Source organism: Mya arenaria, chromosome 6, assembly GCF_026914265.1.
Source record: "Mya arenaria isolate MELC-2E11 chromosome 6, ASM2691426v1".
Classification (NCBI taxonomy): Eukaryota; Metazoa; Mollusca; class Bivalvia; order Myida; family Myidae; genus Mya; species Mya arenaria.
In genome coordinates this window covers 15,002,855-15,020,380 of record NC_069127.1, presented here as the reverse complement: position 1 = coordinate 15,020,380, position 17,526 = coordinate 15,002,855, and the positions used below count along the sequence as shown (strand labels likewise).

Genomic DNA, 17,526 nt, shown 5'->3' with positions numbered 1-17,526 from the left:
GCAAATGCCATTGATAATGCTTGATGGCGCTAAAATACGTAGAATCTATATGGCATTGCCTTAACAAAAAGGAATATCAATGATATGGCATTAATTAGGTCTAAGAAAATCTTTATTTTACTGATAATCAGTAAATAAAATTTATATATTGACAGACACTTGAACCTATACTTAATTTGGGTCTCTAAAAGCAGTAGAATTTTTAAATCCCTTGAATTTTCAGTCAAAAACATTGATAAATACGATGTTTACAAACAAACACCTGATGACTGTTGAGATTTTGGGAAAATATGCCTAAAATATATCATGGTTCAGGGTCTTGTCTAATGTCAGCTTTTTTGATTGAGAAAACAGAAGGAATATTACATTTGGCTTGTGAAAACTTATTTTTACTAGAGCCGCTGATAAATCAATCAGTTTGCCCAAATAGGTCTAGTGCAGAGTCTAAGTGCAAACCACTACAGAATTGAGATTGTTAATTTTCACGCCAAAATGTTGTAATATTTTATACATTGAAGATGATTGAAATCACTTTGTGAATGCTATTTTTTTTTTTTAAAGCATTCTAATATGTCTTTAAGATTAACAAAGAATACTGATTAGTAGGATACCAATTAATAAAGAATGCTGATTAGTAGGATGCCAGTCTTTTGCACCGTAACTTGGAAACGATCTTGCTTCAGATGTTAAGTGATTTGACAAGTTGTATATTGCACAATATTCTTTAAAGTGACAGATTATGGGGTATTTTAGCATTATTGATAGACTTTTGAGGGTTTTAAAATAAAATTATAAGGCCAAATATTGTTTTGATTTTTCGTCGAAATAACGCTAGAGGGGTCTCAAGAGTGGTAGATTTTACCTAAAGTTGTTTATATGTCTGATATTTTATTCCAAATTTAATATTCCAGGTGTAGACTTATTTCAAGCTTTTAGCATCTGACAGTACATTTATCCATAAATGTATTTTTGAAGCTGCAAAATCCATTTTAAAATGATAATACCCCACAAAAACCCAAATTCATTGGACTAATTTAAAATATGAAAAACCTAACCATGTCTGGGTTTGTATATTTGAAAATATTTCATATGTATTGAATAAAATAATAAATATTTGTAAACCTTGTGATTTAAAAAAATCATATTTCTATTGATTTTTAGAGAGCTGGGCACTGTGTTGAAAAATGAAGCTACATTTCACTTTTTACAAAGCAATATTAAGTGACTGGTGATCAATTAAATACAATAAAGGGACTTTCTGGACCTACTGATCAGTTGTCATTTAAATGTATCCATATCCGAAGTTTACATTAGCAACATCTACTTTGCATGATTTTGTACTTTAAATCTGTGAGTTGGATGAATTACCTACTAAACATAAGCATTTCACAGATAATATACATTAAATACTGCATCTATATAACGGAAACGGTTGACAGTAGAGTCATAAACTGAAAATAGCATGTTCAGTCATGTTCAAATTTACCTTTATCCGCCATTTTACTTGTTTACTAATTAATTTGTAAGAATTACGGACACTACGGACCATGGACATTACGGACCAGACATTACGGACCAGATTTAGGGACACTACGGACCAGATTTAGGGACATTACGGACCAGATTTAGGGGCATTTCGTACCATCTTCGGAAACTTACGGACCATGATTTAAACATATTTTTTGTTAAATCACTCATTAGTTTTTAATTTGTTAATAAATACTTGAATATGAGTGCTCAGTATGACGTTATATCTTCCATATAACTGAAAAATCCCGTGAGGTTCGAAAAGTGCAATATACAATCTTTCATAAGGTGTTTAATAAAACTGATGTTTAAAACTGGCAATTTCTGTTGCCTTAATTAGTGTTTATTAGTTATAATTGTACCCGTAACTATAATCGGCGGTATATTACAAAAGAAACAAACATTATAATGACAACCTTTAATTGGCAATCATAAAAGTGTGAAAACCCATACAAATACATTGATGTTTAACATTGGAATTTCATGGGATTTTTCAGTTACATTAAAGATAATTGTCATACTGAGCACTCATATTCAAGTATTTATTAACAAATTTAAGACCAATGAGTGAATAAATAATAAAAAAAAATGTTTAAAAACATTATAAATCATGGTCCGTAAGTTTCTAAATCTGGTCCGTAATGTCCCTAAATCTGGTCCGTAATGTCTGGTCCGTAATGTCCATGGTCCGTAGTGTCCGTGACCCATTTGTAAGACGTAATTTCATTGGTAGGTCGTGATATGTGCAGCAGACAACATGTCTGCTTTACAGGGTTTAGTTGTACCGAAACTACCCACCTTTCTTAGATGAAACTTCGTCGTAAATGCTGTTCAATAAATTATGGACAGTACTAAAATGCGGTCTTTGCAGCGGACGATGTAGAAAGCGTTGAATAGTGCGGACGACATTAACAAAGAAGGGTTTTGAAAACTGCGGCCAATATTGACAGAGAAGGAAATTTAATACTTGTGTTTTCCTTGATTCGCGTAAGCTAAATGATGCAAATTTCAATGTTTTTTTTTTTAATTAGAATTGATATTTAACTTGAAACTTGAAACTTGTTTATTTGCTTAACGCCTATTTCTACATATAAATACATATTTAATGGCGTTGTACAATAATGAATTAGAAGATAATGAAAGCAATACAGCGATACAGACACAAACATTAAATAACCAGTAATCAATGAAAAAATCACGAATATTTGCACACAGTACATTAGATCCATAGTTCAATGCATAGTATATAAATTATATACAACATGTAATTACATGATGGGTGTACACCAACATGTTATAAGAGCTTTTATTTGGCTTTTTGTGGCAAAAATAAGATACTATTGGCAAAAATAAGCACATATAAACGTAGTGCATTCATTTACGAACTCACTAACTAATTCATTCATTCAACAACACAAGGGACATTGCATGATCGCCTCCACTTGGTATGGCCTGGATGTAGATGGATACTTTATATCGCTTATGATTAGAAAAGTAATTCATATACAACAAAGCGTTCTTACAATATTTTATATTGATTTAAATACTACTACTTACAATGTGCTTATTTTTACCAAAATTATCCTATTTTCGCCACAAAAAGCCGATTTTTCAATAATAAGATCATTATTTATACACAAATAAAAGCTCTTTTAACATGTTATATATTAATTATAATAAAAAACATACACATTTGTAACATTAGCTTACGCGAATCAAGGATAAATTATTGCTTGTAAAATAAGCACAAATTTGAAATTCATTTTATAACATAATTCACTTACGGTCGAAATCTGGGTTAAAGTTTTTCTAGTAATACACATTCTCGTGTCGTATTGCGAAGAAAATAACATTGGTTGTTTTAAGACTGCTTCATCCGTAGGAAAAAAAAAAGCTCACATAAAGACATTTTATTTACAATAAAAAAAAAACATACTTTAATTATTAACCAATTTTCAAAGGTTTGACCTAAAGACAAAACAAAAATACATATATTAATCCCATTATGTCAACCAAATTAATATTAAAGCTGCACTCTCACAGATTGACAGTTATGACGTTTCGTTTGAAAATGTCGGAGAAAAGCTTATTTTGGTATCAGTGCCATGAATTAAGTCATAAATTATCAATTTCGGACGTAAATATGAATTACTGTGATCTGATCTTTTGTCAGCAGTCTTCTCTCACTGGTTTCCACATATTTACACAAAATGGCTCATTCCGAGACAAAAAAGTCAAAACGGTCAATCTGTGAGATTGCAACTTTAAAGGCAATGTCATATCTGCGTGACGTCATCAGTAACTGGGACGTTTACAATTCGTTCTCCCAGTGAGTAATCACGCAAATGTGTGTATATATATATATGTCATTTTGTGGTTAAAATTTAAAAAAAAAAGTTAGTTAGTGTCACTGTCGCTTTCAATGGAATGATTGATCAGTGACTGTGTGAACTTGAGCATTGCTGGAGTATTGCCTAGACTGAGCATTTTGCATCGAAGGAGACGGGAGTAGAAGATGTTGGATATTTTCTCGTGTTGACTTGAAGTAATAAGCTATAGTTATTAAAGGGACTGTACACCAGATTAGCACCAAAAAAAGTTTTTTTTCTGTAATGAATCTCAGGACATTTATCTAATAGAATGTGTTACGCTTTGATATCATAATTGTAAAAAAGTACCAAAATGTAAAAAAAAATGTGTTCGAACCCGTATCGCCAAAATTGCAGTCCAGCATCGTTTCCACTGGGCTACGACGGCTTACTTTAAATGGGTGACATAATTAAGCTATACACCTACCTCGATAATATCACGTGATAACACCGACTAGTCAATCACGCATAAGGAATAAATTCTACCTGGTAGACATACCCAGTAATCTTTTTTTAATGGAAAAATACGAAATAACTCCTAAACTTAAATAAATTGTAAACTATGTGGTTCTTCAGTTAGTAAGTTTCAATGCATTGTACACATCGTTGCCAAGTTTATGCCAGTTTTCGACAATTTTCTTTTTTTTCGCTTTTTTTATCATACGGAGTACAGCCCCTTTTAATAGGTGCAATCTTCTTGTGTCCCGATATTCATAATCAGGTTACCCTCAATTCACAATCATATCACCGGAACATTGTTGTCATTCAATTTCTGGACGAGGTATTCTGTGGGTGTCAGGTCAACTCGGTCCAATTACCTTCTCAAGTTTACAAGTTTATTGGTACACCTAGCACATACATACATGTGATAACTACAATAACCAGGCTGTGTGTTGTTACTATCAGAAGAAAGAAATAATGCGGAAAAGTGGCTACACATTTATAAAAAAGGGAAATACATGCTTCTATGATTATCTAACGTTTTGTGTGTTTGGAATGCCGGGTGGGTTTTTAAAATGATTTAATATAATAGCCAAAAATTTGCCTAATTGACGAAATATTTGTTCATTGTTTTCATTCATAAGAGATTCGAAATTAAGACAATTTGTGTTTCTTTGGAATCGCTCTGGAATTTGTTTTTTCGTAATTGATTAAAAATCTACATTTGAATGAGTAATGAAATTCGTCTCCGACCTCTCTAGAATTACAAACATTGCAAATCCTATCGTTACGTTGGACATTTGCCCATCTAAGTTTTTCAGTAGGAAGATGATTGTTACACATTCTAAAATTAACTAGTTGTTGTACAAGGTAGGGTGACAATTTATCAAAATACTGTTCATATTTATGTTCGTGTTTGTACATACGGTAATTAAGGCATTTACTGGAATCAAAGACCTTGCTATGCCATATTTGTGAGTACTGATTTTGAAGACTTGATTCTATTTTCTTTAACAACATATCTCTAGAACCATCAAACATTTGTTTTATCCATACAAAGCTTAAACCACATTCATCTAGAATAGACTTCACAAATGTTAACCAGTTAAACATTTTAGAACTATGAACATAGTCTGAGTACATGAATTTATAAAACAACGAAGAAAGTTTATTAGTATTTGATATCATATTATACCAAAAGCCAATGATTCGTTTCTTGATAACAATAGAAATGGGATATCTCCCAAGGTCTCCATATAGCATAATATGAGGAGTACTACGTTTAACATGTAATATATTTTTCATAAAGTCTGTATGCACTTTTTCTAACAGGTTAACGTCTGAATACCCCCAACGTTCGCATCCATAAGTAAGAATTGGAAGAATAGTTGAATCGAACAGTTTAAGTTGGTAATCCATAGATAAATCTAGATATCTTATTTTGCTGTATATACTAAATAAGCCTTTCCTTGCCTGTTCAGCTATATGTTTTTTTAGCAGATGTAAACTGTCTGTTTTTAGAGAAAGGAATTCCAAGATATTTAAATGTATCCACCACCTCGATTTGGTGGTTATTTATGAGTTTCTTTTTCTACGGAAACGATCTCCAAATACCATTATCTTAGTTTTGTCAAAATTTATATCTAATTTCCATTGTGTGCAATATTCGTTAAAAGTATTAAGCACTGAAGTCAGATCCTCCTCTGTGTTTGCAAAAAGTACTGTGCCATCAGCATATAATATAACAATCAGTTTTATATATATGTCGAAATTGTCATCAGCTCAGACTAAATGTCATTTTTTTCTCGGCCTGGTCCAAATCGGCCTAGTCCTTTTCGGCCTACTTTTAAAAGGAAGCGTACCTATGGAATGCCAATTGGTAACATGTTGTTCACACCTAATTTACGGATTAATTTGAGCCGTTAATGTGTTACTGTAGAGTGTTAAAGTAAACGCCGAAATCACCTTTGATAATTGAAATTTTTAAAGGATGTTAATGATGTATAAAATTTTATTAAAACTACTAATTTATATTGCTAAAACGCACCTTTTAATATTGAAAATATATATAGAATCACAAAGGCAAATGAGTAAAAAGGAAGAGCAATGTATAAATGTGGTTAAAATATCAATATTTATTGAAAACTCATTGAAGTGAAAGTAATATCATTTTTGTTTCTCGTAATACATGTTTAGTTATTATCATGTATCCATGTATTATGTGATCGAATGAAGTTACGCACCGTCAGCACGCTATGCACTGTGACTGGTGCCAGTGATGAAAGCTCAGAACTTGTGAAACAGAAGCAGTGGGTTTTTTTCGTGAAAATATTTATATGTGTAACTACATGTATTCAGACGATGTACAAATGTATAAGTCTAATTAACTCTCTGTTCTGATATGTTTATAAAAAGACTGTTGCTAAGGTACTTTAAGTGCAGTGTTACTTAAATTGCACGATCATAAACGAATATGTATTGCCAGGTGTCAGCGACAGAATGTCACTTCAATATTGATGCCGCAACTTGTCAAAATACAAGGGGCAGGGACGCCAAAATTGCATGTTTCACCTGATTAATATTGAAGTCAACATTAGAGATCAGTAAGAATTTTAAATAAAAATACATAAAACAAAGCTACTTTTAGGGATCTCCCAGACCGTGTACACACAGCTCGGCATCTTAGACCAGTGGAGGTTTGGCGTTTGTCTGTCGACCATGCCTGGTGTAAACGTGAATTCAGAGAGCGCCTCAAATGCCTACTCTCGAGCTGAGACATTTTGTATCCCTTTGGACTTATGCGATGTGGTTGATTTCAGAGTAAATTAGTAATGCAATAATTATTATAAAACATCGTATTTCTCTTTCTTTCTGAGTCCAATTTCTCTCTTGAAAAAATAACATGTTTGTTAGTGTTCTAAACAACATTGATGAATATACATACTTTGGGTATTATATATTATCATTTCATGATATAAATAAAAATGATAAGTATCAGAATAATAAAAATAAAAGTAGGCCGAAATGGTAACTAGACTGAAAAGGATCAGGCCGAAATGGTCATTGGGCCGAGTTGACCCGGAATTTTGAGTTGCTTGAGGCGCTTTGATTTTGAGTCCTTATATATATATAAAGCCCAGCTTTCTTAACCACTAGTTTCATCGTGCAGCTGAGTTTGTTGCCAACGACGGTAACAACACTGGTACTGTTGCCATCTTTTGGCACATTGTCGTCGACAAAAAATCGATAGTATATGCGACACCAGCGATTTATTTATCAGCCAATGAAAACGAAGAAAATGCTGATCCCGTTTCTTTCGATTTAAATTTAAAGGTCACGGTATGATAACTTATATTTTTATTGGAAAGGGATTCTTTTTAACAAACATTTATGATTATTTGAGCCATATTATTTATTCGCCATTAGCTTTTAATCATGAACCAAATTTCCTATGTTGCTGATTATCGTTGGGTTATCCGATATATTTGTAGGTGTCTGTGAGAGAAAAGGTTTAATTATCGAAAACCTTTCCAATAAATTTCAAATATCTTAATGTAAATGCATGGAAAATCAATCAGATAACCGTTTTAAGTCAGTGCAATTGGTGTATATTAAAACAACATGCACTTCTACTTTTTGTGCGCTTAAAAATAGCAGGAAGCTACACGAAAAGGGGAGGTAACGCTGCGTGAAGTTTGTTAAACCTATTGACCGCTTCATATTCGACAGGGTCAGAAATTATTCGTTATATTGATTCTCTCTCTATTTCCGGTTTCAAGATGAAGTAATGTTTTTGTTGAGCAATTGAAAAGAAATCGTGCTATATCTTTAACATCCTGATAATAATTCGATATATTTCATGGCAAAATGTTTCAAAATATAGTTTTTGTTTATATTTTTTGTATATTTTGATTACAGGATCGAACTGTGTTCGTACAGTGGCTTCAAAATTTACCCTGGTCATGGTAAAAAAGTCGTCAAGACCGATGGAAGGGTGAGTTTAAATTAGTATTTTAGCTGTCCATATCCTTCGGAAATCAGACAAAATACATTGCATAATGTCTTAGATCGGGAGTATGGTATGATGTTGAAAATGCGTAACATTATCGATAGGATCATAAATGTTGTAATTGTTGACAACTGAAGTTGACATTAAAGTTTGTGTGTTGACTGCATACAACACTGTCAATTATTAACTGTTTGGTAATATCCTTTAGTGGTCAAATAATTTTGCGATGTAGTTACACTGTGAACCCTTTTATAATCACATTTCCCCGTCAAAATTTTGAAATATATCTGAGATTACATTTAAAGCTGCACTCTCACAGATTGAAGGTTTTGATAACTTCTTTATTTTTTGCCTTGGAACGAACCAATTTTTGCGAAAGTCCATGAAAACCAGTTATATAAGACTGCTGACAAAAAATCAGAATGCAGATTTTTATATTTTAGTTCAAAAATTGATGTTTTATGCATTTTCCTTAAACCGTTCATAACGGTTTAACCGCTTGTGACAATTTAACCTTTTGTAAGGGTTTAAGCCATGAAACATTAATTTTCATCACGGAAATATGAAAATATACGAACTGATTTTTTTGTCAGCAATCTTTTATAATTGGTTTGCAGATATTTACGCTAAAAATTTGCTCTCTCCAAGACAAAAAATAAAAAAGTTTTAAAAATGATATATCTGTGAGAGTACAGCTTTAAACCAATCATGTCCTCTTTTCACCAGTGTTATTTAATAAAGATGGCTCGGTAAGGTTCATATTGTCCTCTAATGAAATTAAAGTGTCATAGGCCAGATATAAACTTTTTAATATATCAAAATGACTACAACTTGAAAAAAAATCAATTTCAAATAGGTATTTTAAAATGATTTTGGGCTGATGTTTTTTTTTCTACATACAGGTTTTCCAGTTTATTAACGGCAAGTCTGAGGCGTCTCATTTCATGAAACGTAACCCACGTAACATCAACTGGACCGTGTTGTACCGCAGAAAGCACAAGAAGGGTCTGATGGAGGAGACCGCCAAGAAAAGGACACGCAGAACAACTAAGTTCCAACGTGCAATCACTGGCGCCACCCTCAACGACATTCTCGCCAAGAGGAACCAGAAACCTGAAGTGAGGAAAGCCCAGCGGGAACAGGCCATCAGGTAGGCTCAATGTGGAATTACCTGCTCTGGGTGTTTTCAGTCGTCTTGATTTTTGTTTCTCGTGTGTTTTATCACACTTAAACAAAACATACTGCAATGCATGAATTTTTGCATCAAATGTTCAGACATAGTGGTGATTTTAATGCTATATGGAACTGGTGAATTTATTTTGAATGATACAAAAAATGATAATAATACTATAGCAAAAATTATAATTATGTCTCCCCCTCTCTGGGGGAGACATATTGTTTTTGCCCTGTCCGTCAGTCCGGTAGTCCGTCAGTCCGTCCGTACGTCACACTTCGTTTCCGATCGATAACTGGAAAACCGCATGACCTAGGATCACCAAACTTGGTAGGGAGGTTGGTCATGAGGTGTAGAAGATCCCTATTGTTTTTGGGGTCACTAGGTCAAAGGTCAAAGTCGCGGCGACCCCCAATGTAAAAAACATTTCCGCTCAATATCTTGACAATGGTTTGACCTAGGTTCACCAAACTTGGTAGGGAGGTTGGTCATGAGGTGTAGAAGATCCCTATTGTTTTTGGGGTCACTAGGTCAAGGTCGCGGCGACCCCCAATGTAAAAAACATTTCCGCTCAATATCTTGACAATGGTTTGACCTAGGTTCATTAAACTTGGTAGGGAGGTTGGTCATGAGGTGTAGAAGATCCCTATTGTTTTTGGGGTCACTAGGTCAAAGGTCAAGGTCGCGGCGACCCCCAATGTAAAAAACATTTCCGCTCAATATCTTGAGAATGGTTTGACCTAGGTTCACCAAACTTGGTAGGGAGGTTGGTCGTGAGGTGTAGAGGATCCCTATTGTTTTTGGGGTCACTAGGTCAAAGGTCAAGGTCGCGGCGACCCCCAATGTAAAAAACATTTCCGCTCAATATCTTGAGAATGGTTTGACCTAGGTTCACCAAACTTGGTAGGGAGGTTGATCGTGAGGTGTAGAGGATCCCTATTGTTTTTGGGGTCACTAGGTCAAAGGTCAAGGTCGCGGCGACCCCCAATGTAAAAAACATTTCCGCTCAATATCTTGAGAATGGTTTGACCTAGGTTCACCAAACTTGGTAGGGAGGTTGGTCGTGAGGTGTAGAGGATCCCTATTGTTTTTGGGGTCACTAGGTCAAAGGTCAAGGTCGCGGCGACCCCCAATATAAAAAACATTTCTGCTCAAAATCTTGAGAACGGTTTGACCTAGGTTCACCAAACTTGGTAGGGAGGTTGGTCATGAGGTGTAGAAGATCCCTATTGTTTTTGGGGTCACTAGGTCAAAGGTCAAGGTCGCGGCGACCCCCAATGTAAAAAACATTTCCGCTCAATATCTTGAGAATGGTTTGACCTAGGTTCACCAAACTTGGTAGGGAGGTTGATCATGAGGTTTAGAAAACTCCTATATTTTGGGGGGTCACAAGGTCAAAGGTCAACGTCGCTGTGACCTCTAATGTAAAAAAATATTTCCGTGCAATATCAGGAGAATGCTTTGATCTAGGTTCACCAAACTTTGAAGTGAGGTTGGTCATGATGTCTAGTTGATTTTGCAATCAGTTGGTCAAAGGTCAAGGTCACTGACCTTGAGGTGAAGAACCGGTTTCTGCTCAATAACTCAAGAACGTTTACACCCAGGAACTTCATACTTGGTATGCCAGTTAGTCATGACTAGTTGATGGCCCCTATTGATTTTGGGATCCATCATTGATTATTTCTCACCTACGACCACACAATGGGGGAGACATGCGCTTTTTCAAAAAAGCAATCTCTAGTTTAAATGGCATTTCATTTGTCATACATGTATTAACAGGTCAGTGAACAGTTGTTTGATTTTGGCAATATAAGAAAATCAAGTTAAAGCCATTTGTGACGTGTGGACAGATTTAAGATTATTGTAGTTACAACTTAGATCCTTAAATCAGTCTTCCGGAATTGTGCTGGTCCGCCGGACATATCTGGCAAATTTTGTACGGGTCCTGCAGGTCTTCCGAAAATGACGGTCCAAAGGACCGACATATTTTGCGACGACTAAATAGCGAAAAGGTATTTGAAAGCTAAATGTCTATAAAAACTTTCGCTGATTATTTGCCTTTGCGGTAGTTAGTCGATCCCATACTGATATTGACGTCACATAAAATTGCCATAAGTCGGACATTTCGGATTTCCGATATGCAATCATGATGTTGATTCCCGGGGATAAACGAGTAAATACGATTCATCCGTATCAGCATTTAATTACAACTGTTTAGATTGATCTTTGGTTTGCAACAAAGTAGAATCGTCGGCACTCAATTTACTTCGTCTGCAGTCAAAATGGCGGTGGTTGGTGGAATTACCGGACGACCGAAAAACAGAAAGCACCTAAATGGCGGCGTCAATGTAGTGTTTATATGTTGTTGTTTTTTTGTGAACTAAATAAGGAAAGCATTAAAACAGTTGACATTCATTTTTTTTACTCTTTATGTATACTATGTATGACATTGTTTGGACAGGCAAAAACTTCCAAAATGCCTGTCGGGTGGACAGGCAGAATTTTTATAATTTCGGGAAGACTGTTAAATGGTACTCATCCCGAGGATCGATTTTGATATTGGGTCACCTTTGTATAATGGTGTTTGCCATCAAAATATTCACACAAGCACTCAAGCCTGAATCAAACCATGGCTTGTAAAAATTGAATGTTCAAGGACAATCTTACAACTATACGAACATGTACATGCTTGTTCAAGAAAATCTTATTTTTGATGACTAGATGTTTTTTATTCAGGCCTAAAATATTTCAACTGTGATGTTACATGTATTACACTTTGCACCATTGTGATAGTAGAAAGGTTTGTAAGTATCTATTCTAACATGTCCTTTATGTTGGTAATCATGTACAATTTGTTTCCAGGGCAGCCAAGGAGAAGACTAAGGTTAAGGATGCCCAGAAGAAGGCTGTAAGGGTAAGGACATGTTTTGAAAATTTACATCTCCACATGAAGATAATTTTGTAAAAAGGGTCAAGCGATAGAAGTCAACCACTCACTCATGAGAATTTGGGCTCATGACTACATGCTCTGCCTCTCAACAAGGGTGCAATGTCTCCCAAATGCACCATTCTTCAGCCTTGATTCATTACTTTACAACATGGTATGATTGGCATGATTATGAATTATAAATGTTGATTGTTAAATTATTTTTGATTATGAAAAGTGATTCTACTTATAATGTTGATAACATCGTTTCTCAATATGCTAAAGAAAAGAAATTTTAGAGCAAAAAATGTACAAAAGTAGCAACTGAAAATAGTAGCAATTGTTAAAAGCATAGTTTAATGTGTGTTTTTGTTTGTTTGCATTGCTGTTTGTTTTTTCTGTGAAGGCCATGTTGTGGTTAAGTATGTTACATAGTTTAATGTAAACTTCAGATATTAATAAAATAAATATTATTCTGTTATTTGGTACCATATGTAATCAAAATATTTCTTGAAGATCATTTATGGATTTAGAAATTATTTCTATAAAAACATATATAGGATGAAAGGTTTTGTCACACCTTAGTTAGGTAATCAGACATGTTCAAAACTGGAAGTCGTTAAAGCTGAAAAAACACCTCTTTAAGAATAATGAGTTTCTTTCGGGGAGATTGAAGACAGAATTCACCAAAAAAAGTAATTACACAAAAAGGCTGCTAGGCCTTGGAAATAATGAACATTTATAAGCAATAGTAATTACCTTAAGATTCATCATAACAATTTTTGTTTTCCAGACGGCAACTCAGAAGTCTGCACCAAAACAGAAGTCCGCCAAGAACGTTCAGGCCAAGGCTCCAAGAGTTGGCGGAAAACGATAAATTATTTGTACGGCTAATGAATAAAATCTGGAAAACCCAATATTTGTTATGCTCCTGTACGGGTGCCATTAAAGTTGTTTACACAAAGTTGCATAATTATCCATTGGTCAGTCCTTCCATCTTCTTCAAGATTCCTCAGTATGTGTCTAATGTACCGTGTTGACATGGTCACTTTCAGTGAGTGCATGCTCAAGGCCCATCCTTATGTTAAGGGGTCAAATGTACAAAAGCAGGGATGTGATTTGTTCGCGGAATTCCGCGGGTCAAATAGCACCAGGGACCAAATATGATTTTTTTTTTTTCAGCTGATTTAAAAAGTTACTAGTGCTTTTGGTTGTTAGAGTTGATATTCCAGTTAGCTTCAACTTTAAAGTCAGAATAACCCTCAAAAGAGCTTCTATAAAGCCAGTTTTTCTTCTACGGCAGTGTGCTTTTGATCCCAAAAGTGCCCCGAGGACCCATGGCCGAAATGGTTTCAGCCCTCCAGTTGCCAGGTCAATCACATCCCTGAAAAGCACTTGAGTGGTCAATTGAATGACCATGTTGTGTTTATTCTAGCCACGTTACTGCAAGGTCTGTGTGACGGGAAATTATGTGGAATAGTATCTCCAAACTTTGGGAGTAAATTCATTGTGCTTAATTTTTATGCTCGCCAGAGGGAGAGCATATGGTGGCCGCTTTGGCTGTCAGTTCATCACACCCTTGTCAGAATAAGAAATACAAAACTGCTGATGGGATTGAAAGAAAGCTTGGTATATAGAAAGATGACCAGGAGAGGGTAGTTCAGTGCACAAGAACCAAACTCCTGCCCTGCATATAACTGGTTATCTCCCCTATACCTGATATTCTTCGAAAATGGATTCTTGTCCGGGCCATATCTTCGAAAATACTACTGATTGAACTGGAACTTGAAATGTAGATAGCTTGCAATAAGAGGAAGTGCGGTACCTAAGAACCGTAATCCTCTGCATTTATTATTTTATTTTTTGCCTTGGCCAATAGTTTTTGAAAATGGGACTTTGTCTGGGCCATATAGTGGAAAGTACAGGTACCAAAGGGAATGAAATGAAACTTGAAATATAGATCGATGAAAGGATGTGCAGTGCATAAGGACTTATCTTGCCCAGCTGATGTTTTTAGTAAGCTTATCTATATCTGCCCATGACCTGTTAATTTTTGGTAATGGGTGCTTGTCTGAAAGCACTAAAGGGATTGAAATAAAACTGGACAGTAGAGAGATAGAAACAAGAGGCAAGTGTAGTACCAAAGAATCCTTATTTGTCCGGTTAGCGCACTTGCTTCTCACCAAGGTGATCCGGGTTAAATTTCCGGCTTGGCGCATGTCAGTTTTGATAGTGGTAATCAAGTGGGTTTTCTCTGGGCACTCTGGTTTCCCCACAACACAAGACCACACACTCTCGCAACATCGTGCCAACAAGAGTGACATAGTGTTAGTTATCATACTTTTCGTCACAGTCCTTATTCTATTCTTCATATATGGATGCTTGTCCAAGCCATGTCTTGAAATGTACTAGAGATATTCAAATGAAACTTGGTATAGAAATAGTTGGCAATAAATATACTACCCTGCTTATTAAGTTCTCTCCCCTTAACCTGATATTTTTCCACAACAGGTGCTTGTTTAGGCCATATTTTTTAATGTTCTCAAGGGACTCCAATAAAACTGGGTATATAGATTGATCACACTGACATTATGAAATGTTTAAAGATCAATATTCAGACCATCATGCATATTTCTCTTCTACTGATAGTTGTGAATTTCAATAGCTGCTTTTTTAGCTCGACTGGCCAGAAGAGCTTGTGATGGCATGGTGTATGTCATCTGTAAATGAACGCTTATGAACCTGATGCAATCTTCAGTTTTGATTGTAGCCTAATAAAAATTATACAGTAGTTAGATATCCATGAGAGCTCAGTTCCCTTCGAAAACCAGCAAGATCTGCCTGAATGGATTATTGCCCATGGAATTATCAAAATTGCTTTGTAGCCAAGTCAAAAATAATTGTCTAAGGGAGACAGCTTGTCTTTATAGAGGTTTGCAATTGGTTTTTGTTTTACTCCACTTTGTCTTTTTTAAAGAAGTGAAAAATACTGTTCAAAGCTGCACTCTCACAGATTGAACGTTTTGACAAATTTTTAGCTCTACTGGCCAAAGGCCAGAAGAGCTTATGCGATGGTAATGTGTACGTAGTATGTGCATCCGTGCGTTCGTGCGTCTGTAAACAATTGCTTGTGAACACGATACAGTCTTCAGTTTTGATTGTATCTCGATGAAACTTGTACAGTATTTAGATATCCATTAGAGCTGGGTTCCAGATCCGCCCATGCATGCCTAGATTATGGCCCTTGATAATATAAAAAAATGCTATTGTGTAAACAATTGGTTGTGAACACGATACAGTCTTCAGTTTTTATTGTATCTCAATGAAACTTGTACAGTATCTAGATATCCATTAGAGCTCGGTTCCTTTCGAAAACCAGCCAGATCCGCCCATGAATGCCTAGATTATGGGCCATGAAAGTTTTAAAGAAATGCTCTCTATTTTTAGCCAGGTCTGCATGAGCGAATTCTATTTTTAGCCAAGTTTACATGTACATGTAAATTTAAGTCTAGAGTTAAGGGAGACAATTTGCAAGTCTAGGATTTTGAGAGACAATTTGCTTTTTGCTTCTGCAGCTGATTTTGTGAATTACTCTGCCTTGTTCTTGTTGAAAGCCCAAAGGCCATTTTTTAGCTTTAAGTTCTGTAGTTTGCGCCTTCATCTTAACAAAATTGGTTGTGAATGTTTAAGTTATGCACCTGGTGTCATTACTGGCCACACCCAGGGTTCACAGGTTTGGTAAACATAAATCTGGAAAGGTTTGAAAATCTTTTTGTGTGTTCGTGCATCCATCTCAGCACAATTGATTGTGAATGTTTGTTCAAATTGATCAATGTTGTCCTAGGATGCCCTTGACTTTGACCTTTTGATTAACTTTTTTTTAACTTTTAAAACTACAGAAATTTTTACTATGAGTACAGTTTTGAAAGCATTTTTTTTTGTCAGATGACTTTTACTTGGCACATATTAAAATAGTTCATGGAACTAATCTGCTTACAATACTTTCTGCGCTCAGATGTTGAACGTGCTACATTTTCAGGTAAGCCAAACACAAAACATAAACCATATGTCTGTTGCCTTTTACCCATACATACATGCTCTGGATTGATATGACCACAAAAGCCATGCCAGTAGAGCATAGGCCCTTTTGGGCCTCTTGTTTATTTTGGTCTTGGAACGAGCCAATTTTTGCGAAAATCCATGGAAACCAGTGATACAAGACTGCTGACAAAAAAATTAGATTGCAGATTTTTATATTTATAAGTTCAAAAATTGATGTTTTATGCATTTTTCTTAAACCGTTAGTAAAGGTTTAAGCCATAAAACATTAATTTTTGAACAGAAATTTGAAACTCTATGTTCTGATTTTTTGTCAACAATCTTATATCATTTTTTTGCAGAAATTTCGCAAAAATTTGTTCTTTTCAAGACAAAAAATAACAAAGTTGTAAAAATGGTAAATCTGTGAGAGTGCAACTTTAAGAGAGGTTGTTGATTTTAGCCCTTCTGGCCATAGATGCAGTGTCCGTTGTTTATGTGTTCGTCTGTACACATTCATTTTTCAAATTATGCCCCTAGGATCACAAGATCACTGGCATTATGCCCCAGAGTTCACAAGTTGTCTTTAGACTTAATTAGTGAAAAGGAAATCTTTTCAAATTTTCTTGTCTGAAACCGTACCGCCCAGACCCTTTAATGTGTATTTAATATATTTAAATTATATGGTTTTAATATTGAATTTCTAAACTTAGCTGGTAAATCATAAATTGATATGAAATCAGTTATATTCTTAATGGTTTACTTTAACTGATGAAACCGACACCCGTTCTCTATAATGTAATTTATATATAATAGGTTCATCCAAGGAAGTTGTTAAAATTGAACATTCAGTTTTGGTCACATGATGTTAGTTAATATAAAAGCAGCTCAGATTGGTTATGAACGTTTTGTCCTGTTGACGATATAGTATAGGTGTTGTAGTTTTCCTGTTGGTACGTTCTGTAGCTTTGGATAATTAAACATTGTTTTTTGAACCATAATAATTATTTTCAATGATTTGATTTTGTCAGAATCATTGTTA

The 17,526-nt window shown here is 35.0% G+C and overlaps 2 protein-coding genes across 4 annotated transcripts in view; one reads left to right on the top strand and one right to left on the bottom strand.

The window, feature by feature from the left end:
• Positions 1-1,443, bottom strand: part of LOC128237384 (uncharacterized) — a 57,902-nt gene extending 56,459 nt beyond the window's left edge. Inside the window, exon 1 of one of the 3 annotated variants that reach the window (XM_052952874.1) lies at positions 1,369-1,443. The gene's annotated coding sequence lies outside the window, so the exon portion shown is untranslated. The remainder of the gene's footprint in view (positions 1-1,368) is intronic. The other 2 variants (XM_052952873.1, XM_052952872.1) reach the window with 2 other exon arrangements.
• Positions 1,444-8,067: 6,624 nt separating this feature from the next.
• Positions 8,068-13,363, top strand: LOC128236799 (60S ribosomal protein L24-like). Its single transcript, XM_052951909.1, has 5 exons — positions 8,068-8,121; positions 8,256-8,331; positions 9,249-9,496; positions 12,383-12,434; positions 13,240-13,363. The coding sequence occupies exons 1-5, from the start codon at positions 8,117-8,119 to the stop codon at positions 13,321-13,323; spliced, it is 465 nt and encodes a 154-aa protein (XP_052807869.1). The 5' UTR covers positions 8,068-8,116; the 3' UTR covers positions 13,324-13,363.
• Positions 13,364-17,526: the final 4,163 nt, after the last annotated feature.

What these genes read in the sequence shown, in the direction of transcription:
- LOC128236799 (XM_052951909.1), top strand. An exon ending in TCGTCAAGACCGATGGAAGG is followed by an intron (nt 8,332 to 9,248) that starts GTGAGTTTAAAT and finishes TTCTACATACAG; the next exon opens with GTTTTCCAGTTTATTAACGG. An exon ending in CAGCGGGAACAGGCCATCAG is followed by an intron (nt 9,497 to 12,382) that starts GTAGGCTCAATG and finishes ATTTGTTTCCAG; the next exon opens with GGCAGCCAAGGAGAAGACTA.